The sequence below is a fragment of the Festucalex cinctus genome, chromosome 1 (assembly GCF_051991245.1).
Source record: "Festucalex cinctus isolate MCC-2025b chromosome 1, RoL_Fcin_1.0, whole genome shotgun sequence".
Taxonomy (NCBI): domain Eukaryota; kingdom Metazoa; phylum Chordata; class Actinopteri; order Syngnathiformes; family Syngnathidae; genus Festucalex; species Festucalex cinctus.
This window is the reverse complement of record NC_135411.1, coordinates 21,614,288-21,638,969: the sequence shown is the minus strand read 5'-3', so window position 1 is coordinate 21,638,969 and position 24,682 is coordinate 21,614,288. Positions and strand designations below refer to the sequence as shown.

Below are 24,682 nucleotides of genomic sequence, written 5' to 3'. Positions count from 1 at the left end.
AAAATGTTTATGCAACAAATTATCAAGTTATGAGACACTACATTGCAATCATCCCTGTACGATGGCAATTTTTGTTTGTGATGCAATTAATCAACAACATCATTGATGTTATTCAGCAGAGTACAGCAGCTCCCAACCATTTTTCCCATAGACCATGCCGTTGTTGTGTATCATATCAAATAGCTTTTTTGATGAATAAAGTTTTTCTTACCACACAGGTTTCTGTTCATTAGTAGGCATAATATTATGATGATGAAGATGAAGCTTGACTTTGCACCGCCGCCCTCGCCTTCAGTCCTGAAGTATCGGAATAGGCAAATCTAGTGAGGCTAACTTCTATTCTCATCCACCACAAGCTTATTTTCGTAGTCTCTGAACCCCACAGAGGCATGTCGACTGTCTCCTGTTTTGGCCGGACATTTGCTACTCCACAGAGCATTATAGTCGATCAACATCAGCGGATGAACAAGTTGGAAGTTATCAGTAAATCGGCTGATTGGATAACTAGGATGCCGAAAACGCGACCAGCATCTTGAAGTGTTAAACGATGATGCGGAGGAGTAAAGTGGACTAATCAACTCATCCCTTACTGTGGGAGAATTACATGTTTTAAACACATGACAATCACTGCCCATGCCCCATTTTGTGTTGAAAGCAATTGTCACACAGTTGTCACAATGTTTCTTACTATCTCAGTGGGGTTAGCCACATGGGCACCACCCTCACTGTTATGCCTCTAATGCTTGAAGTCCTATGTAAAGTTTCTCCTGTAGTCAACTTTCAGTACTTTGGGACGTCACCCCTCTGCAACGGCCATTTTAAGCAGCCCGCTGTGATAAGCGCAATTCGTAATGTCAGACATTTTCCGTTTTGTCACGGCCGTCAAATCCATTGAGATGAATCACTTCCCTGTCCCGGCTGCTTCGTCATCGGCGGTAAAAAGGACACAAGGCCAGACGCTGACCTCAGCGTGATAACGTCTCTCATTAAGGACACACACACACACACACACCTACATGCACACAAACACACAAAAAGATAAGCAGTGTGTAGACACGCCCCGCAGCACCACACCATTTAAAAAAAAAAAAAAAAAAAAGCTGACAGGAACACGACTCATGAGCATTCACTTCCTGTCACTTTGTGGTCTCGTCTTCCACTCATCGCAGCACAGACGGGGACAAAGATTGATCATTATCCCCACTCTCGTGCATTTTTGATCTTCCGCCCAGGTGTGTTGACTCCGATGACTCAACCCTGATGACATTTTAGCAAGTGACTCAGACACGCAGACACCGACTGTTGCGTTCAATGTTTAAAGAGGCGAATGTTTACAAGCAGCTCCGGGACACATTTACAAATCATTTAGTCAATCATTTATAGTCAACAAGACTCAACATGTGCATAAAAGTGACTGGGAGTGAAACAGGAGTTCAGAACATCCGCAGCGAGATTTGCCAAACTTCCATTTCACAAATTTATTTTTGTAAAATTTACATTTTTTTTCTTATAATTTCTCACAAAATTTAAAGGTTCACTTTTTCTTCTTAATATTCTATTTCTGTAAAATAGCACCGTTTTTTCATAAATTTAAACTTTATAAATTAGCTTCATAAATTGTAACTTTATTCTTGTCTTTCTCTTAATTTTGCGACTTAATTTGGACTTTGAGATCCGGAAGTACGGTAATTCTCCAATTGTGCCATTGGACTTTTCTTATTCGGCAAGCTGAAATGAGCACACAGGAAGTGATTGTAGTTAGTCCTTGAGCTCTTTTTAGAAGGAGAAAGAGATGGATTTGCGGCAGTGGAGCTGTGCGTGCGTGTTAGTGTGACAGAGAGACAGGCCTGCCTGAGGGGTGCTGGGTGGTCTGGGGTGGGTTGCCGTGTGTGTGTGTTGGGGGGTGGGGTAGAGCAAAGCCAAGCTGGCCATAGAAAAGAGAGAGGAGCAGTGGTGGCTTCAAACAAGCACTGCATGTAATATGGATGAGAGGCTACTCTGTCTCTCTCTCTCTCTCTCTGTCTCTCTCTGGGTGTCTCTGATGCATTTATTTCCCCTCACATCAAATTTTTTTCCAACATTACCAATGCAGTATTATTTGACGTCAAACACTAACGTCATGGAAGAACATACATTTGACATTGTTGTACCAGGAAGCAAACGTAGCAGTCAGTCTATGGAGGGGAAGGTCGGTTGGGGGGTTACTTGTCATTTTCAATTCAACATTCAACAAAGACGTTTAAATAAAAAAAGAAAACGTGTTCTATGTTCTTACATCCATGCCCCCCATTAAATCAATCAAATGTAGTGTTCTATATTTTTTCATACAACAATTAGTTGCTATGACTACTTATTCTAATATTTCCAGGGTTGGGGAATCGAGGTTCAGCAAGTAAAAACCCTGCCACAGATTGACTTTACCCACATGGTACTCGCATGGCAAGGAAATGAGCTTGTCTCCACCTGTTGACTCGAAGCACTTGTGGCTAAAGTCAAATTGTTTAAGGGTTTTTACTTTCTGTACCTGGATTCATCAACCTGACCATTTCTTCTACTTTTCTGCCCTTTCTTTTGGTGGTTGGCAAATACTTTCGGTGCATTACCGGCACCTTCCCTAGCATGCAGTATCTGCCAGAGCAAGGATTTTCTGTTTACAACACCCAAAGACGCAGTAAGCGCCCAGGATTCTACCTTTTGGCCACAATGCGATGCTGGATTGTAGTTAAGCTACGCTATTTTAAAAAAGAAAAACTTTTTCATAGTTAAAAGCAAAAGTTTCAAGTCCAACTGGAACTCCTTCGCTACCGTCAGCGCGATTAGGGAATGGGGATCTTGGGTGTGAGTCTGACCTCTACTGTTCTTGGTCTCTCTTTTTCTGTTGTCTAAATTAAATTTCCCCCAAAAATGCGATTTAGACTTCCCAAGTGACTTACATGTTCATGATAGTCAAGTCGAGTCACGTTTATTTATATATCCCTTGTTCACGCAAGAATCTCTACAGGGCTTTACATGCTCACGGTTGACAAATACCAACAACATCCAATGATCGAACCACAAAAGGTCAAGGAAAAACTCAAAAAGAAAAAAAAACATCAGGGAAAAAAAAAAAAACCTTGAGAAGGGGCTGCAGATGTTACATTTATGTATACATGATACATTTTTTGACTGGTGCAACTTATACTCCAGAGTGACTTACAGTCCGAAAAATACGGTACACACCATAGATGGGCTTAGGTGGGGGGCGTCTCCATTTTGTGCCATGAAAACAGGGTTGTGCTGGCTCGCCGTCTGCTTAGCAACGTCGCTCTCTCACTCTCTCACTCTCTATCCCTCTTGCTACTCTCCAGACTCTCTCTTGTTCCATCCTCTCTCAGTTTTTTTGCTGCTATTCTCGTGAGTTCACAAGTGTCCTCTGGCAGTGAGAGTCTCCAGACTCTTACGTCCACATTGGCCCAGATGACGAGTACAGTCATAGACAAGACAAGAGCCCACTGGCCTCATTCGCCGCGTCCTCTTTCATGAAGTGTGCATGTCTTTCCACTGCGTCATTCTCCTCTTGTTTACGTGCCACTGTGTGATTATGTGTGTGTTTGTAATGCGCACAGTGTTTATAATGTGAACAGGTGAGTCCCCAGCAACTTGTCTGCGGGGTGATTCAAGCGAAGCGAAGGGAAGGAAAGTGGAGCAAACACGCTGAGCTGCATACGATCATTTAATTTAATGTCCTTCACTCGCTCAAAGGCTGGGATTAACTGCCGTGTTGTAAATGTGCCAGTGTGCCGAAAAGAAAATATACTGTAGTAATGATGTGAAGAGACTGAAGTGGTGATTATTGCATGAATAAAGTGGTCGTTTGATTTGTAACAGCCTGACACCTGCCTTATAATAAGTCATAATAATAACTGGTTAGAACACTTTTGATACCTCATAACACTCATTATACATTATAATATTACAACTGTATTTAGGTGAAATGACAACTTTTGTCAGTATTATGACTATGATACTTCCTGCACAACTTTTTTTTTATTTTAGTAAAATTAAGACATTTTTATATCAAAATTTGACCATGTTGTTGATCGAGCAATGCTTAGCATTAATAAATTGATGAGTGTTCTGAACTGGTTAATTTGCTGCTGTTTTTGGATGCTAATGTAGCCAAGTAGTTTGCCAAATTTTGACTCAACTTGCTTCAAGACATGATTAATCCACAGTCAATTCCAAAGCAAGGACACTGAGAAAGTTCCGAATGATCAATTACAAATCAAGTTAATAAAATTAGTTAAAATGTCCAATAAAACTGGGACACAAACAAAAATAGACAGACAGAAAACATAGCATGACCTACTTGTCGGAATGCAGTAATGCTATGATTAAAATGGGTATAAATCAGTTGTGAGCATGAGCATAAATAAAGAATTTGTGGTGTTGGTTGGAGTCACACAGGAATGACAAATATTACTGCCTGATGCATGTTGTGGTCTAGACGCTCGTCCTAACTAGGGCATACTGTCGGCATTATCATCATTTTAATTATTGTTGTTAATGCGTTAATGGCATAATTCATTGTCAAGACCAAGTCAGATCATCCTGCAGCTGCAATGTGAGACATGACCTAATGCTTCCTGTTTGTCATTTTATAAGGAAATAAGTGAATGGCTGGTTTCTTTCAGTGCCTTCCTTCTTTCACATTCTGTATATAGGGCCACACTAAGTTAAATAAATACTATTAAAAAAAAAACTTTGAATTTCAAGAATCACTTATCTAAGTCTAAATTTTCTTTACAACAAAGTTGTTCGTTATTTGCGTGAACGCTTTGAGAGTAAAGAGTGAAGTTATGATTTAAAGAGTCGAGTGAAGTTCTAGTATTACAAGTAAGGTTGCCACTTTTACAAGAATAAAGTCATAATAATACAGTACATGTAAAAAGTCTTTTCCAAGAGAATTTATAATTTTAGCGGAATTTTCATAAGAAAAAAAAATGGCAACATTACAAGAAAAATTTAATAGTTATGTTACTAGCAAAAAAAATCTTAATTGCATAAAAGTTTGATATTCATAATTGCAAGAAAAAGGTTACAATTTCATTTAACAAAATGATATTTTAAGTAAAAAGATCTGACTATGAATGTGAATTCACATCATTTTAAGGAAAAAGATCTGAATGTGAATGTGAATTGTTGTTTGTCTATATGTGCCCTGCGATTGGCTGGCGACCATTCCAGGGTATACCCCGCCTCGTGCCCACTTAGCTCAGCTGGGATAGGCTTCAGCAGGCCCACAACCCTAATGGGGAGAAGCAGTTGTGTAATTACAACAAAAACTTTTTTTTTTCAAGAATAAATTCATATTATATTAAAAAGAAAAAGTCAATTAGCATAATTTTGTGTTACTGCAATTAAAAAAAATACAAGAATAGTCGGAATATGGAAAGGAAAAAAAACAGGCCTCTTTTGTCGACGTCGTTCAACAATGTAACCGACATACACCCTCACTTACTGCGTATCATTTGTATGTGTTCAGCCTGAAAAGTGTATTCACAGGCAGTTTCACATTCATGAGCTATCGTCATTACGACTCCCACCGACGTGAGCCTGCACCCGTCGCCAAGGATTTGACTGTGAGGAAAAAAAAAAAAAAAGAGGAGGTTGGGAGATGAATAGAAAGATTGATCGAGGCATTATTTTTTTATGTGACGGATCATAGGAAAATAAAAACCAAAGTGCTGCAGTAAAACGAAGAGTAGCAAGACATCGCACACTCTTACGTTTATAACTACGGCACTTTAACCCGCACATTATGGCAAGGCTGCACGAGGTTGGGTTGTAAAAATGTCTGGCAGGAGTGTATGTGCGGGTGGTATTCTATCAATTCTTTCAAAGGCAATACTAAATTTATAAAAACTGTGATGCAACAATTAGAATTACAAAACATTATTATTATTTTTGCGTTAAATGCAAAGGCTTTCTTCCCCAGGATTTTTTTTATTTTTTTTATGCTGCACCCAGAGCCATTTTGACTTGGCAGCATCAAATTTGGTCGGCATGACCATCATGAGTAGAACAATATAAAAGTCTCAAGAACCCTGGACTGAAAAAACACAAGAAGTAGGATATTTGGTTTGAAGCGTCCATTTTCGGGTCATTTTAGCACAAGCTAACATTTGGTAGCATCGTCTGGTGTGTTTTGAAAATCCAGCCCCTGAAGCCACATTTACTTGGCGAAGTGTACTTTCATAGGCATCTCTTTGATCACAAACCCATGCTGAAAAAAGAGAAAGGAGGTCTGCCATTATAGTTGAATCAGCCATTTAGGTGTCATTTTCATTTAGAAACAGTAGCATTGCCCATAATGTTTTGAAAATTCATCCCTCAAAGCCAGTTTCACTTGAAAACATTTAAATTTGTTATGTCAATCATGGATAGACACTCTAAGTGCCAAGAGACTACTATTTTTGTTTGGTGACCATTTTAGTGTCATTTTGATGAATATTTTCATTTGGTAACATCCCTCTGAATGGTTTCAAAATTCAAACCCCAAAGCCAGTTTCACTTATCTATATGCAATGTGGTAGACATGTCTGTCTTGAGGCTACGCACAAAAAAAGTCTCAAGAACTCATGCCGGAAAAGACACAGGAAGTCAGCCATTTTAGTTCAAGGCTGTTGTTAGCTTTCATTTGTTTTTAGAATTTCCCTTCCCTGGTCTAGACAGCGCCCATGTGGCGCAGAAATATGCCAGCGGGCCTGAAGCCAAAGCTAATCGGGCGGGAATGAAACACTCCTTATCTGTGTGTGCGTACGCATGTGTGGGTAGAGGCGGTGGAGGCACAGACATCAGGTCGCATGACATCAGTCTCACCTGTCTGCTGTCTCCATTTGTTTCCTGTTTGTCCACCTGTTCAGACATTTCCCCTTACGTGTAACACACGCACACATCTATTTATTTATTTTTGCTCCCTTCAACATTACTTCTTCTCAATTTTCAGGTACAGCAGAAGGTTGAGGTATTAGGTGATATAGAATTCCCATTTGATACGCTAATGAAGTCCCTTCAACATCTTACCTTTCCCGCCAAAAAATCGTATTCCTTTAAATGCCGCACTTTATTACAAGCTCACACTCTCTTATTGATTTGGTTGCTGAAACAAAGTGCCGCTACCAGTCCATGGATAAATGGCTTTATTGGATTAAGACCTCTTGTGTGTCTGTGCTTGTGGGTGTGTGTGTGGAGACTGTGGGAGGGGCAAGTGGAATCATCATTTATAAAGCAGACAGATGGGAGGTTTATGTGTCAGATCGTCACTAGTGTTGGGAACGATAAACTGATACGACCGGCATTTGCAAGGAATCCTTAGATTAGCAATGTGACAAGGAGCCTAATTGCATATATATATATATATATATATATATATATATATATATATATATATATATATATATATTAGGGGTGTGAATTGCCTAGTACCTGACGATTCGATTTGTATCACGATTCACAGGTCACGATTCGATTCGATACCGATTAATCCCGATACGAATTTATAAGTCGATTGTTGCGATTTTTTTTCATTCAAATTTAGAAAATACTAATCAGTAAGCTTGTAGAGTGTAAGATTTATATGAAAATGTATTATTTATTTATGTGAAATTTCAGTCTTATAGAGGTTGTAATCTGTTTCATGTTTGAACAGCATTAAAATAAAATATTAAGGCTTAATGTTCCGTTCATATAACATTCTTCCATGCTCAAGGTGTGAATCCTTAAAAAAAAAAAAAATCGATTCTGCCGATTATTGAATCGATTCGAGAATCGTGCGATGTAGTATCGCAATATATCGCCGAATCGTTTTTTTTTAACACCCCTAATATATATATATATATATATATATATATATATATATATATATATATATATATATATATATATATATATATATATATATATATATATATATATATATGCATGCAATTTTTGGCACTTTTGCAATCCCTCGTAACTGACAAATTCACAAGAAAACAGTTGCTCATGAATAATGGTTGATTTGATCAAGTTTTTGAAACTTTTTTTTATTTTTTATTTAACAAGCCCACTTGACACACACGTAGGAATATCAGCCCTTATGAGCGTAGTTGTGTATATTTTTTTGTTGTTGCTAAAACTTGTTAGCTAATCCAAGAAGGGGTTCTATGAGTAGCAGACAAAGTTAAAGAATCGATTGTAACTGTGGACACCATCCGTACACCAATGTCAAAGTGGATGGAAATTTTGAAAAACTGTGTCCTCAAAAAGCGGAATGCTATCAAAAATAATATTGCACTATTAGGTCAATACAATATACATATAAAATATATCCTCTTTGTGTTTTCAGCACAGATAATATTCGGTACCCGTTAGAAATACTACTGGCACAATCAACACCCGCAGGATTTAAGCAGAACAGTGGGCACCTGAACATGCATCAGCACTGTAACGATTAACTGGTGCAGTGTGTCAAAAACACTTTTAAAATAGTGGACGTGTATCACAGGATGTGTCAACATAGCTTGTAGATCAGTTTGAAAAGAAAAGAAGCTTCTTCCGTGCGTGACGCTGTCGAGTAGCAAAGACAGGAAGTGTGTATTTCGACAGCTTGGCGTCTGACACAGCCCGACAGACTGCGGCAGGATGTGGTGGAAGCAGACAGGGCGTGACCGCGTCTCTGCGGGCGACTCTTCCAGCAAAAGCGCACCCAAATAAAGTCGACTTCCTCTTTCTGACATGATGCTTACATAAAAAACAGAAACGTCTGCTGCACTGACCTCCTCTTGAATGCCAAGCACATGAATGGGCTCTCAGGGGCAGGAGGGAGAGACGCCATGGGTGACAGTGTTGGAGTTTGACTGCGTAACATGAAATGTACTTATTAGTCATGAAACTAAAAAATTTCAGCCCGAAGCCACGGACCATCATCAAATTTAGTAGATGTGTCTGTCATGAGGTGACCCACTAAAAATCTGAAGAACTCATGCTTGAAATGCCACAGGAAATACCTCTTGGTCATTTGGTAGCACGTTGGCATTTTAGACGTTCTTTTTGGTAAAAATCAAATGTGTAGTTATGATTTATGGATATTGTTTTGGTGGGGTTACTTACATGTTCAGTGCAACATTTCGTAGTCATGGGTCAGTCAGTGAATGTTCAGTGCATTTCTTGTTGAAACTAAACTAAATTTGAAACATAAAGACTCGTTCTTTCATGTCAAGACAAGACCACGTTTTACTACTGCAAAATTGTGAATATTGTGACATCCATGACAGGAAGTCTGCAATTTTGGTGTGACATGGCCATTCTATGGTCATTTCCAGGAAACCTTCATAGGTAAACAACTCAAGACGTACGGTATGTGTGTGTGAGGCCTCTGAGATGAAAGTTCAAACTGAAGGTTCGCGCTTTTTATTGTAACCAAGATAAGATATGAGCTCGGTCAAAGCAGCAGGTTACTGTGGCATCCCCCAAACACACCCCCCCCCCCCCACTTGCAAATGAAATAACAAACAGCAACAAACTGACTGGCCGAGCTGCATCACGCAGGGGGGTCCCGGATAGCGCAATGTTATCTGTTTACCCTGAACTTGAAAGCCGCTCGCCAGACTCTGTGGTTGTGTTTGTTGTAGCTGTTGTAGTATTTAACAGCCTACACACTGCACAAACATATTTCTGCTCCAGTAAAGTTGTCTGTTGCGGAAGCGTCACGTGTGCTAATGGTCTGGGGAATACGCCGAGGCTGCGGAAATGGGTCACTGTGAACGTTCACATGGCCGAGTCTGTCTAGGGCAGTATGTTTCATCGAGCTGCTGCCGCTGCTGCATAGTGGGTGTGTGCGCGTGTATGTGCGTGTTTTCATGTGTGTGTGGTTGCTGCAGCAGGCAAGCAGACTGCTGGTGATGAGGAACAACAGGGCAGAGTTCAGTCGAGCGAGTGTGCGGAATGCTAATCCGCATTGTCACAAGGCGAGGTTTGGCCTCACAAGGGGCTGGAGTGGAGACATACGTGTTTGTGTTTGTGTGCGCGTTGGAGGGCATGGGGGGTGGGGGAATGTCTCCGTAGGTGCGTGTGTGTGTTTTAACAGCCTACATAAGAGAGGTGCTCCTTTATGGTCGATTAGCACAACATGTTGTTTGTTAATAAAAACATGGTGGGGTCAGTGAGGGAGTGATGGGCAACGCGAGGCTCGAGCGAGACAGTTGTGTTGAGATGTTCAAACACACTCATTAAGCCAGCACCAACCTACGGAAATAATGAGCAGAGCAGTGCGTGTGCGTTTGTCTGCGGGAGAGTGGGTGTTAAGCGTCAACTAGCAGGTAAACTGGAGTCACATGAGCAGCCATTAGCCAAGCGCGCACATGTACATGAATATCTCTACTGCAAATATAGACATTCAAATATGTATAGTCTCCTGCATGTTAACCATCACACTGACAATCACATTGGTAAACATTTGGATAATGTCTGCATTCATATATATATATATATATATATATATATATATATATATATATATATATATATATATATATATATATATATATAGTAGGGGTGTTAAAAAATAGATTCGGCAATATATTGCGATATTACATCGCACAATTCTTGAATCGATTCAATAGGCGGCCGAATCGATTTTTATACATCCAATTTTTATAGAAAATATTCACCAAAACGTCTTAGGGTTCACACCTTAATTAAGCATGAACTAATGTTATATTAATGGAACATTAAGCCTTAATATTTTATTTCAATGCTGTTCAAACATGAAACAGATTACAACCTGTATATATATATATATATATATATATATATATATATATATATATATATATATATATATATATATATATGTGTGTGTGTGTGTGTATATATGCACACATACACACACGAGCTGTAAAAAATCTTAATGTTGTGATGTATCATCATTTGTCACTATCATTGTACAATGGTGATACAGTAATTTTTTGTTTCTATAGGTTTCACTATGTCGTGTGCTGAAGGTTGGATCCCAAAGTGCAAACACAAATAAAGTTTTAACTATTTATTCACATCGAGAGGCATAGAACAAACTTGACTAGACGAGAAACAATGAGAGTTGCACAGAGGGACAGAAAGCAATAATCCGGCAAACACAAACACTTCTCAGAACTCTACAACAGACAGTGAATCAACCTGATTGGTTGTCATTAAGTAAAGGATTAAGGATTGACATCACATAGGTCCAGACATCACCTAAAGGAGTAAAGATTGACATCACACAGGTCCTGACATCACATGACATCACATAGCGTCTTTGCAGTTGAAACCAGATGATGGTTACATCAGTTTATAGCAGACACGTTACATCAGTACGAAACAGACACTTGACCTCACGGTCATGAACCAAAACTTAACAGGTCATGAACTCAAACTTACCCTGGCGTGACCCCAGACATGACACAATATATTTTCCTTCATTAGTTATGTACACTACAATTGGCTGGCAACCAGTCCAAGGTGTACCCTGCCTACTGCCCCAAGCCAGCTGAGATAGGCTCCAGCACCCCCGCGACCCTTGTGAGGAATAAGCGGTCAAGAAAATGGATGCATGAATGGATGGATGGATAGTTACGTACACATTGTGATGTGCCATAACCACTTTTCTCCCTGTGGCAGGAACCAATTTAAACTAAAATAATCCCCCGTTCATCATGGGGGTTACAAACCAGACCAACTCCACGATAGACGTAACCTACAAAGTAGAGAACCTAGTATTTATTTGATCACTTACATAAATTAAAGAGCCACATGCATATAATCCCAAAATATATGCATATGAGGTAATATATTTGCCCACTTAGCATCAGTATTGTCACATTCTACAGCACTGCACTGTAGTATCTGTGCCTTTTGGTGACTGAATGTGTGTGACATGAAATGGCCTGGCCTGTTGGGTGATGTCTCAGCTGATGCCGAGTCACTCAACACAGAGATTAATATGAATTTACTACTGCGTTAATATAGGTGAGCGATAAACTATAGTGCATTGTGACTTGCCATCATAACACAGTGGAACCCAAACATGCATGCACTAACTATTTTGCTGTTTTACATCTTTCATTTCATTTACGGGAGAATTTACCTTTCTGTACTGTATGTGAGCCGCGCCTTAATGACGAAATGAATTATGTTCTCTTAATTTAGTCTCAACAACATATCTGTGAAAAGAAGAATATCAGGGCTGTGAAAACAGGAATTCAGAATATTAAAAATGGTAAATTATTTGTCATGTAAATGGTCGTTAATTTGCCCTCGTCGTCTTTTCCAGAAACGTCAAACACCAATCACGGCTGCCACTAAGTAATGGCCTTTGCCGACTAATGGTCAATCATACATATTGCAGCTTTTCTGCACCTTTTTTTTCCCCCTCAACAAAACCTTTCAAAAACACACCAGAATGAAAAAATGTTTTTAATCAGTTGTGCCATGAGCAGTACCCTTTCAACCATTCAACAGCCAGATTTCACCTTCAAGCAGTCCTTAGAAGCCGGGCCCCAGTGTCCTTCACATACATGTCATGTGACGGATCCTCGTAAAGACCACATGCACACACACAAACACACACAAAGGTGTGCACTTTAATGAGCTGTCTCATCAGCACAACGTGAGCTGTCATGAGGGTCAAGCAGAGAAACGACTGCTGGGCAACCTGCCGCTAACATCTACGCTTCTTCTTCTCTTGTTTTTGTCGCCTCCCGTTGCACACACACACATACACACGCACCAACCTGCTTCTACAACGCACCACTGCAGTGGCTTTACCGTCGCTTTCTGTCAGTCTCTTGGTCGGAGTTTCTCCCACTCTCCCCCTCCCATCCTCTCTGCTGCTGCAGTACAGAAGAAAAAAAAAAAAGAATCCAGCCAATCAGGAGCCAACATAAATAGACGAGCCCCCTCGCTCTGCACATACACACAGAGTGTAGGATCACACGTACACACGCACACACCTGGCTGTGCACATGCCTCCAGGCTGTTACATGGGCAAACACACGCTCATTCATGTGCCTCTTTGTAAAATATACCACTATCCCTGAGAACACACACATTACCAATACACGGTCATTTTCCTTTGTCGACAGTGCTTACAGAATTTTTATTATTTTTTTATTATTAGCACATAACACCACCAACCAACACAGAATTCTATGGACATATCTATCATAACAGCACACTGCACGACATGTACTGGAAAGGACCACCAAGGAAAAAAATGACAGTTTGGGACTCACACATGCACACTGAGCAATGGAGCCCTGCCCATCCATCTAGCGCTGCACTCTGAGAAACTGTGAGTGTGACTCTGTATCGGATCTTGAGGCTTCACATGCCGTATATCTGACGTATATCGCACTGTATTGCTTTTATTGAACCACAAAACATGGCGTGATTGTCAAGGAAGATGCGGGTTGCCTCAAAGAGAGGAAGTGGGTGAGAATAAAGTGGAGTGTGTGGATATTTTGAGAAGCCGTCTCACTCCATTCACTGATTGTACCCGGCACACTTCATACATTGTTGACATGCATTTTGGGGACAGACTGCACACTTCATTTTCTTATCTACAGGTACATTTTTTGTTTGCTTTTTTTTTTTTTTTTTTTGCTAACCCCACCAATGGGTGATGCATGGTGTGGAAGTTTGATCTTCTTGTGGATCCTCCATGAAAAAGGAGTGAAATGGGTTTGTTCACGACACCAGTTTTATCGATCGACACAAAACTGGACGAATAAATGTCACAGGGCGGGGACCCATGACTTAAATTGAGCAGGAAGTCAAATATTTTGGTTTTGAATAGCATTTTACACAAATTGTGAGAGGCACAATTTGTATTTAGTGCTAATACCCAAAGTAAAATAAAATACTAAAGGAGTACTTGAGAATGAGTAATCCCTGTGCTGATGCCATAATCTGCCAAACAAAGACGGATTATCCATTAGCTCGGATGTCAGGTGGCTGCTACCTACTTGTCAAACTCATTTCGTGGCACTCTGAGATATTAGCGACAATGGCTGGGTTGTTTATTATACTTCACTGTGTGTGTTTGCCTTTCATTGAAACGTGTGCATATATAGAAACAAAACATCTTTACATTAGCTGCCTATTATTGTGACTGATGTGCAATTTTGATACCAAGACTCATGCATGAGGGAGAAAGCAGCTTTTGAGTAGCTGTCAGCGGCAGTGACTGACACATATCAAGATATCAAAACTATGCCATTCAATAGTGATGGAGTTTGTTTTTTAGTATATGCTCGTCCTCAGGCCCTAATTCATTTTACCAAGATGATTAATATAAATAGTGTGCAGCTATGCTGATTAGTATTTCATGTTCTCTCTCTATTGCCTGACTGGTAGACCTTTCAGCCATCAATCCATTTTCTTAACCTCTACGTCTTCACAAGGGTGCTGGAGCCTATCCCAGCTGGCTTCGGGCAATAGGCGAGTTACACCCTGAACTGGTTGCCAACCAATCACAGTAATTTTATTTCATTTTAGTTGTATTATAAGATGGATAGTTGAGCATCAACTCCAACAGTCCTCTTGCTGAGCATGTCCTGTATTTGCTGCAAACACACATGCACAGAGGCGACGCTGCTAGTATTTACTAAGCATACACAGGATTCACAGGCTAAGAAGCTGACATAAAGAATCACAACGATCCCACACACGCACATACATCTATAGTGTATAATATATAGCGCATCCTCAAATTGAGAGACTCCCAGCTGCGTTGTGGCCTGCCTAGCAATGAATCACACGCACACCAGCGCGTAATGGCAGCCCGCTCGGCTTTGCTCCTCTTTTATTCATAGAGCTTCCTCGGCGGCCTCGTTCACTCCTGTACACCTCACTTTTTTTTATGACATTTGTCTCCATTTTCCATCTCCTGGATGTCATTTGTTCCTCTGCCCTACATTTTCAAAGGTGTTTGTCTCTATCTTCTCCTTCTACTTTTCCTCTGTTCGTTTCACGCACTACCATGAGCATAGTTTTCTTCTATATGAGCAAATCTTATCATTCATTGCAGAGTGTCTCCTCCCATGCTCAGCCAACCACTGGTCAGCATTTGTAAGTGGCGATGAAAAGTCTGACCTAATTATCAGCTTTTGAGTAGATGCACCAATTTGGAACATATGAAAAGATCAGAGCTTCATTAGCTGTTCACTGTATAGTGACTGACAGCTTCTTCTGTTTTTTTTGTTTTTTGTTTTTTTTGTTTTTTTTTATATAGTTTTTCTATTAATTGATATGAAAATTGACTTCAGGATTCCACTGCCATCTTGTTTAACCTTGAAATGCCCTCTCTTCTTCCAGAAGGCAGCTGCAGCGGATGAAGACCAGGAGAACCAAGCGCGCAAATCCTCTGGGGACCTTTGCTCCCCCAGCGGCAAGCTGGCTGAAGCCGAGCCCACAAGGAAGGTCAGTCGCTGGACTACCCCCTCCTTCACCTCCCCCTCCCCCTCCACATCTCTCACCCATCACCTCCCGTTGCTCCCGCCGCCCTCCCGTACATGTGGGTCAGCTCACTGGGGCAACCACCACGCACACACTCACACAAGCCAGTCATTTGCTGATGGCATGTGCCTCCTCTGTGCAATTTGTCGGGAAGCATACACACACAATAACACAGCTGCAGAGACGCTCTTCTAAGCACTTTATCATGATTATCGCATTTTCATGCGCACATACACACGTGCGCACAGTTGCTCATTGTTCTGCAGGTGATCCCTCATCCATGTCGCCTGGCAGCATATATTAGCTCTATTAGATTTCCATCCTGACAGTGCAGCCCATTTCCTGCTTCAAGTCTCCATGTAGCGCTTAGATGCATCTAATTACCTTTTCTAATCATTCTTCTATTCAAAACTGTTTGGTTTTTGTTTGTTTGTTTTTACTACAGGGTAAGATGTCTCCGACCATGGTGTACAATCAGCTTTTCCCGGACATCAAGGAGGAGCCGGGACACCCCACCCTGGTCCACCCCAGGTACTACAACCTAGAAAAGCACTGCATATTTGGAACCCCTTTAAACAACACATTTTTTTTCTGTCTGTACAGTTTTTAAATAGCTGTCCACTAAAGTGAATGATGCACAATTGTGGCATCAGATCAAGTGCTAGACTTATGTCTAGACCAAAGCACTTTCTAGCTGGACACATAGCTGGAGTTTTCGTTTTTTTGTGATGTTTTGATAAGGTAGAAGGGGATTTGCGCCGTTGTGGGAGTGAACACAGCCGACTTATGCGTTATTCAATGGATGCGGTCATTCCCTTTCATTTCAGCTCAGAGAGGTGTGCGGTCTATGAGGCAGGTAGATGCAGGAGATCTGCGTACGCAAAGTACTTTTAAAAAGAACTGCAAAAAGATCTTGGTCGCTGTGAAGTGGGCACTTGGAAATCGATCTCCTTCTACCCCTGATTGTGCTCCGAATAATAATTCATTAAATGAATTGATTTTTGCAATAATTAAGAATTTCAGAGTGATTGTCCCACGCTGTTGTCATATTTATGAATGAAATACAATAACATCCACCACCCACATCAGTGGAGCTCAGAATCTGTCTGCTTGCGCCTATATTAAATTCAACAAAATTGTGTTACATGGTTACACCGTCTACTTGGACCTGTTTTTAGCTGCTCTAAATTTTAGTGTACTTTCTGCCACAAAAATATGCTAGGTCTGCCAGGATGCCCAGTGAGGCAAATAATCAAGCAAACTATCAAGATATGCCAGTTTTCACAGCAAGCGCCTGACTACTAAATTAGGGTCCCAGCAGTCACAAAATTAGACGAAAACAATTTTTGAATAGCTTTCTACTGTTGTGACTGATGCATGACTTCAATGATCAAAGATCTTCATCAAATAATAAATTGGTTGATTATAACGCCACTATGGTCCCTTTTGCATTAATCCTGCAAAATAGCTACTTCACAGTCATAGTATTTTACACACAGCCCACCGAAAGAAAATTAATGATGTAACTCAGGGGTGTCAAACTCGCGTTAGCTTAGGGGCCGCATGGAGGAAAATATATTATCAAGTGGGCCGCATCGGAAAAATAACGGTATATAACTTAAAAACAATTGCTGTCATTTATACGCAGATTTTCGTGGACCAGACCTAAATTACGGAGCTCAATTGTAATCATATTGTTCCGAAAAATAACACAAATGCAAATAGAACACAGCAACACTTTGCCGGTATACATTCTGGACGTGTGAAATCGACCTGTTTTGCATATATATTGTTCCCAGAATGCACTGCATGGCGCAGTTAATGATGTTATAAGGACGTTTATCCTTGTCATATCTATTTGTGTTACCAGTAATTGAATTTGTGTCGTATTTAACACATTTATGTTGGTGTATGATTACAAAAAAAAATAATAATTAAACAAACTGTAGTTAAAGTTGTGTGTAAAATAATGACATCCCGGACGACGATTCCCTGGACAAGTTGCATTGGTCATCTGAGGACTGCTTGTGAAATTACAAAGTTATATGTTTTGATTGTGGCTGGCTGATTAATTAGTTGGACATTACAAATTTTTAATTTTTTTTTTTTTTTTTTTTTTTTTTTTTTTTTAACTTTACAAAATTAGCTCGCGGGCCGGATTAAACCCATTTGCGGGCCTGATCCGGCCCGCGGGCCGTATGTTTGACACCCCTGATGTAACTGATATGTTTCCGATTGGCTTCATCCTCACCATCATGCATTGTAGCGTAATCCCACCCAGATTAAAAAGTGGAGACCGACCTTACGTCGACTGCCCCGCGTGTGACCTGTGTGACGTGCTGATGTCGGTGGGATTAGCGCTCTTACCTCTCACCCCTCCAGAGCGACATGACTGTCACATAAACATACTGTTGCCCCCCTCCCCCCAAACCTCAAACCCGCCTGCACCAGTTTGTAGCCATCACGTCTGGGCCAGTGAGCCATAATGAACGTCTCGCAATACATCCACAGCACTTAGCGTCACGTTCGATGTCCATTAGCGGCACACTTGTCAGCTATGAGCCCGGTGTGCATTATTCAATCAGACCCGCTTTGCCACTGTTGTACTTTACTGCTTAACCTAGTTGGCTGTGCCAGCCGCAGCTCTGTCTGGAGGCGGGCTCATGATGATGATGATGATGATGATGATGATGGTGGTGGTGGTGGTGGTGGTGGTGGTGGTGGTGGTGGTGGTGTGGGGGGGGGGTGTAAGTGTCTCCACGAGCAAAGATTCAGATAGTGCCACCTGGACGTTTGTGATAAGCCCAAGGTCTGTTTAGGCGGAGCCGGTGTAAACACAAGATAAGACCTACCCCAATATTCAGCGCCATCGTGCTCTTTATGGCCCGCCCGCGCAGCGTGAATTACGGCGCGTGGATATGTTGCATATCATCCCTGCATAGTCCATAACTCATAAGGTTTTATGAGACCATGAAAGGTGACAATGCTTGCTCGCGATGATGAGTAGGGTAACAAAAAGCCATAGTCGGTCAATTATGAACAAACGGAATTAATTAAAGCGTCCACAGAGTGTATATCAGTGTTTAATCTCTCTTCTTTTTTTTTTCTCTTGTCTTCTCTAGCTACTACCTGTACACGTACGATAAGATGCTGGCTCCCAACGTGTCCCTGCGCAGGGAGGCGGAGATGAGCCCCGAGATGCTTGGTGCGCTGCTCAAGCACCATTACAGCCGAGGAGTGCAACACCATGACGAGCCTCCTATGGGTTAGTAGCAATTTGTGAAAAATAAGAGGTGTGATGCTCGGCCAAAAATCACGCTTCGATGGTTCATATAAAGCCACAGTTCCGATTCACATAGGGTACAGTAAGAGGGGAAAAAATGGCAAAACATAAATTTTATTTATTTTGCGTAAACACACATTTAATGCCATTTAAAGTGAAAAATAAACCTGCTGGCAACAACTATGTGCCAATTCTACATTTTGGGCTGCAGCAAGATTAAGCTCGTGATCCTCTGGGTCCAAAGCACAAGTTGTAAAAGATGAAATACATTTTCAAGTAATTTTATACAGTAACATAACATCTTAAATGTTTTTTTTTCTGTTTATTTTTTTAAGAAAAGCACGTCTTCAGTTTTTTAAACGGAATAAATTTAATCACATAAAAATATAATCCATCCATCCATGCAATTACCGAACCGCTTATCTTCACGAGGGTTGCAGGCGTGCTGGAGCAGTGACATTTTTGCTTTGCTTTGACCGCCAAAAGCATCAAAGCCAGCTGGTCAGAGGCAGAGCTGTTCTGTGTTTGTTCGCTGTGTAGTGTAGTAGCTATACTTCCTTGTTCCTGTCCCTGCTTTTTTGGTTAGCAACAGAGCTCATATAGGCGCTGTAGTTTGCAGCAATTTGAGGGATGGATGCAATGGAGCTTGCAGCTGCAGTCATTTACGTTAGTAATAAGTTTACTAGCTGGTAGAGTGTTGCATGTTTGTAAATAAATGACACACATATATAGGAGCTTGCACAAGCTAATTAACATTCTTACGACGTGAGCGGGAGAGAGAGACAAGCATGCTTATAGAAAAACACGTGTGCATTGTAAACAATAAACCGCACGAACACACACACGCCTGCAGCCATGCACATAATCATGTGCTGACCTTCACTTATAGACTCAGGGGGGAGTGGCGTGGGGATTGGTACCTCACTATTGATGACAAGTGGTGGCAGTGACTTCTTTTCTGCACTTCTGCTGTGTGTTTTATGAATAAATGCGTGTGTGTGTGTTAATGGCAATCACAAAAATGTCTCCGCTATTTCAGCCTGTCTCTCTGCGAGCATATCTCCTTCCATCCTTTTCTTTTTTTACGCATCTCCACCTCCCACGCAGTCTGCTGTCACGTTCTTCACTCCTCCTGTCCCGCAGATGCAAAAATGGCCACTTCAAACCAAAATGGTAGACTTCCTATGTCTTTTCACGTGTTCTTCTTCACGGGAAACATTTTTGTATGTCTACTCATGATAGGCATTCCTACTAAATTTCATGTTGCTAAGTCAAACTGAATTTTCAAACTTTGGGGTGGCGCTGCCAAATATACATTTCCGCCAAAATTACTCTAAAATGGCTGCTTCATATCTAAATGCTATACTTCCTGTGTTTTTGTTTTTTCGGACCTAGGTTATTGAGCCATTTTTGTGGGTCTGGCCATGATAGACATGCCTACCATATGTAATGTTGCTTTGGGTTATGCTAGTAAACACATTTTCGCCAAAATGACTCTAAAATGGCCACTGAAAACAAAAATGGCAGACTGCCCCTGTCTTTTCGGGCATTCATTATTGACATACCTAACAAATTTCATGTTGCTAGGCAGACTAACTGTAGCTTTCCAGCATGCCGTCTTTAGACTTTTTCTTTTTTCCCTCCACTCATAGCCTATTAGACATGCTAACCAAATTTCATTTTGCTAAGGCAAACTGTCTCTGGGGGCTGAATTTTCAAAAGTCTGCTGTCAATTTCTTCCTCCTCCTCCTCCTTCTCTTCTTTCCAGTCTGCTCTGTGTACCTTCCATTCTTTTGCTATTCTACTTCCTTTTGATCCATCAGAATGCTTCACTGCTATTTGTATAAAGCTATTTATTTATGTCTCACACACACACACACACACGACATGAATAAAAAGCAAGGCAAACAGAAAGCGGCTTTTAATGCCTTTCCAAGCCAGGGTGGTCTTATTCCACACCACTAAGCAAACATGTACATTATTAAGAGGTAATATTTGTTGCATTAATTTATCCTACATTTCATTCACTAAAATGTATTTATCTTTTCTGAAAATTGTTGATGTCACTTTATAAATTGAATTTTCTTTTAAGTGATGAGATAAAAATGTGACTTACATATTTAACTTTTGTATATATTTTTTGGTCCATCAGTCTGCTTTGAAAATTCAAATGTGGTCAAACCCCCTGTTTTAAAGTGACGGAGCAAGTTGCCAGATCCCGCATCAGCCCTCCCCAATTCCAATTTTGCCGCGATGGAGATGTGAACTATTTTTTGCAAACGTGACAGTCTGCACTTGCTGTCTCTTTTTTGTATTCTCCTTCTCTAACTTCCATCTTCATCCCACTTCTTTTCCTCAGATCTCCACGCGTCGCCTCCACTGGCTGAGGAGGCTAAATCCCAACACGCTGCCGAGCGGGAATGCCAAACCCAGGCAGTTTCCATGGAGACGAGCAGCCTGAGCGGCAAGATAGCTGCCCACACCCGCAGCCCTCCTCCTCCTCCTCTTCATCATGCATCGCCACCGCCCGTAACGGAGGCGGCGGACGAAGATGCGGGATGTGCCGTCAACATGACGTCAGGCGGGCTGGAGGACGACAAGGACAGGATTGTGGTGGAGATCATGCAGATGTATGGCAGACAGCAGGAGAAGCTTAACTCCACCCTGAACAAGCAGCTGCAACTGGAGATGGTGAGAAATGAGCCCGCTCAAATAAGTACATTAACAGGGCTCCTCAGTTAATATCAAAATGTTTTATTAGTTTGTTAAAAACACTTCAGTACTGCAGCAATCAAGCCACAAGAAAACACAATATTTCCTCTCATAACTTGCCATAAAATCAGAAAAAGGAATGGAATTCTATTTTATTCCAACAACAATTAGTTGGTAGAAATCAGGCAAAAAACATGTTTGTCTTTGAAGGTAGCTTCAAACCAAAAATGGTTAACTGCTTGTGCCCTATAGTATATTCGTGCCCAGCACAAGTCGAGTGCAGAGTTATGGAGCCACAAAACTGACAATGAGATTTGGTATTGAAAAAACATTGTCATTGTGGAAAAAGCTGCATTGACATTGAAACAAGTATTGGCATTGTAAAAGGTTGTATTGAAAAATAAGATGCAGGCATAAAAAAATTAACAAAAAAATAACGCTTTTTTTTTAAGCAGATTTTTTTGTATTATAATGTCTGTCTCAATGCCAATCTTCAGATTTTTTGTATGTGGAGGGGCGGGGTTGGGGGCGGGGCTTTGAGCACGAGAAGCCTTCCAGCTTTTCAGGAGAGGGGAGAGGAGAGTGTGCCCTCTGTCGGCTAAAGGCTATTCCTGAATTCCCTGTGGCATATAGTCAAGTCTAGTCAAGTAATCTTTATAGTGCTTTCAAACAGCCTTAGCTGCCACTCATGGATACAAAAATTCACCAGGAACTCCAAAACCGCCTGTAAGTCTGTTTTTTTTTCCTACATATAACCTTGTGGCGTCACTATTAATGTTTCTGGATTAAACCACTTAGCACGTTAGCTAATTATGTATAATATATGCCACAGGGAATTCAGGTATTGCCTTTAGCCGACAGAGGGGGCGCTCTCATCTCTCCTCTCCTGAAAAGCAGGAAGGCGTTGTCGTGGTCAAAGCCCGCCCCCTACCCCGCCACCGCCCCTCCACGTTGAAACACTGCCAATAAGTTGAAACTGAAAAAAAGAGAAGTGAAACTGAAAACCAGAGTTGAAACTGAAAATCTGTCACACTGGGGGGAAAAAAAAGAGAGTGTAAAAAAAAATCTGCAGATTGGCCTTGAAAAAGACATCATAATACAAAAAAAACTGCTTAAAGAAAATAGTGGGGGGGGGGGGGTTTATGTCTGTATTTTATTTTTCAATACAATGCCAATACCTGTGATTGGCTGGCAACCAGTCCGGGTGTCCCCCGCCTACTGCCCAGAGCGAGCTGAGATAGGCACCAGCACCCCCCGCGACCCTTGTGAGGAATAAGCGGCCAAGAGAATGGATGGATGGATGGACAATGCCAATACTTGTGTCAATGTCAATGCAACTTTTTCCACAGTGATTTCAATACCAAATCTTATTGTCAGTTTTGTGGCATACAAAGTGCAGTCTAACTGTGTGCATGGATGAAGTCTCCCCCCCCCCCTATTGTGTGAGTGAACGCAGCCCACTGGCTTCCTGTGTGACTTTTAAAAAAAAAAATAATTTTTATTCATGACTTTTGGCGACTTTCTTTTTGGATCTACACACGCTAGAGAAGTAGCTAACCAATGTCCCCATCCGTTTGTCCGCAGGAGCTGGAGGCGTTGCGCGGCGGCGAGGCGGCACGGCTACGCGAGCTGAGTGCCGAGCAGCGGGAGCTACGCACCGAGCTGGAGGCGGTGCACAGCGAGCAGGTGCGCCAGCTCGGCCAGGCCCGCCAGGAGCAGCTGGAGCTGGAGACGCGTCTGGAGCAGCTGCGGCAGCAGGCGTGCGCTTGCGAACCCGCCGCCCAGCGACAGCAGGAGGCGCATTACGCTGCGCAGGTATGATGCCACAGTACATGTAGGAACTAAGTTAGATAGATGAGAGAGTGATTACGTGTCTATGTTGGTGCTGCTCTTTTGGTTCGCAAAGAACTTTGTTAATGCGCTTAACAGATAACTCTTAGAGTGGCTGTTTTGATAGATTGGATGATACATCCAATGGCTACCAATTCCATACATCGATATGTCATTTAGGACATTTGGTTATTTGTTGTAGGTGGTTATTTGGTGTTAAGTGGAAGAGTCAATGGCTGACCAACTGGGGTTCAGTGTCTTTCTCTAAAATTGCGCTCTTTCTCAAAAAATAATTTTCTAGAAAAATCTAACTTTATTTTCAGCAGGTTATGGAAAAAAATCATAATCTTAAAAATAAAAATCTGATTATATTTTCCTGATTATGACTCCTAAAAAAATGTACTTCACTTGTAAGATACACAACTATCTTCTTAAAAATTTTAAAGGAGAAATTCTAAAATAATAATAATAATGATAATCCATCCATTTTCTTGACCGCTTATTCCTCACAAGGGTCGCGGGGCTGCTGGCGCCTATCTCAGCTGGCTCTGGGCAGTAGGCGGGTGACACCCTGGACTGGTTGCCAACCAATCGCAGGGCACACAGAGACGAACAACCATCCACACTCACACGCACACCTAGGGACAATTCGGAGCGCCCAATTAACCTTCCATGCATGTCTTTGGAATGTGGGAGGAGACCGGAGTACCCGGAGAGGACCCACGCGGGCACGGGGAGAACATGCAAACTCCACCCAGGAAGGTCCGAGCCTGGACTCGAACCGGAGACCTCAGAACTGGGAAGCGGACGTGCTAACCACTCGACTACCGTGCCGCCCCTTAATAATGATAATAATAATTCTAAAATAAAATCTAATCGTTATGTTATTAAAAATATGTAAATTAATTGAAATGTTTTGTTATTATTTGAAGGAGCCCCCTTATTCAGGGTAGGGTATCATCAGATGGAGAGATGCAATATGTGTTATTTCAAATGTTTGGCTGTTATATGGTGTAGCTTATGTGAATTGGCTCCTACTGGATAGATGGCCACTGATAGGATGATCAACAACAAGACCCTATATAATAATAATAATAATAATAATAATAATAATAATAATAACATTGACTTTATCAAACAGCTTTTATATTAAAATATAGTGATTATATGCGTTGAATTTGTTCCATGACCACACTTGTATCTCAAATCATCTTTCCCTATTGAAAAGAAAGGAATAAATTAATGTTAGACCCCACAAAACACCAAAAAATTCTTCTTTTAACATACTTTTCATGAGAAAAATGGGAGCAAAAAGCACATGTACCTAATGTTTTGTTCTTC

At 41.2% G+C, this 24,682-nt stretch overlaps 1 protein-coding gene across 3 annotated transcripts in view; it reads left to right on the top strand.

Annotated features, from left to right (window-relative positions):
• Nucleotides 1-24,682, top strand: part of skila (SKI-like proto-oncogene a) — a 43,942-nt gene that overhangs the window by 15,918 nt on the left and 3,342 nt on the right. For 2 of the 3 annotated variants that reach the window (XM_077523076.1, XM_077523077.1), the window contains exons 3-7: nt 15,376-15,480; nt 15,962-16,047; nt 18,639-18,781; nt 21,159-21,490; nt 23,096-23,326. In XM_077523076.1, the coding sequence (XP_077379202.1) occupies nt 15,376-15,480; nt 15,962-16,047; nt 18,639-18,781; nt 21,159-21,490; nt 23,096-23,326 (897 nt within the window). The remainder of the gene's footprint in view (nt 1-15,375; nt 15,481-15,961; nt 16,048-18,638; nt 18,782-21,158; nt 21,491-23,095; nt 23,327-24,682) is intronic. The other variant, XM_077523078.1, reaches the window with a different exon arrangement.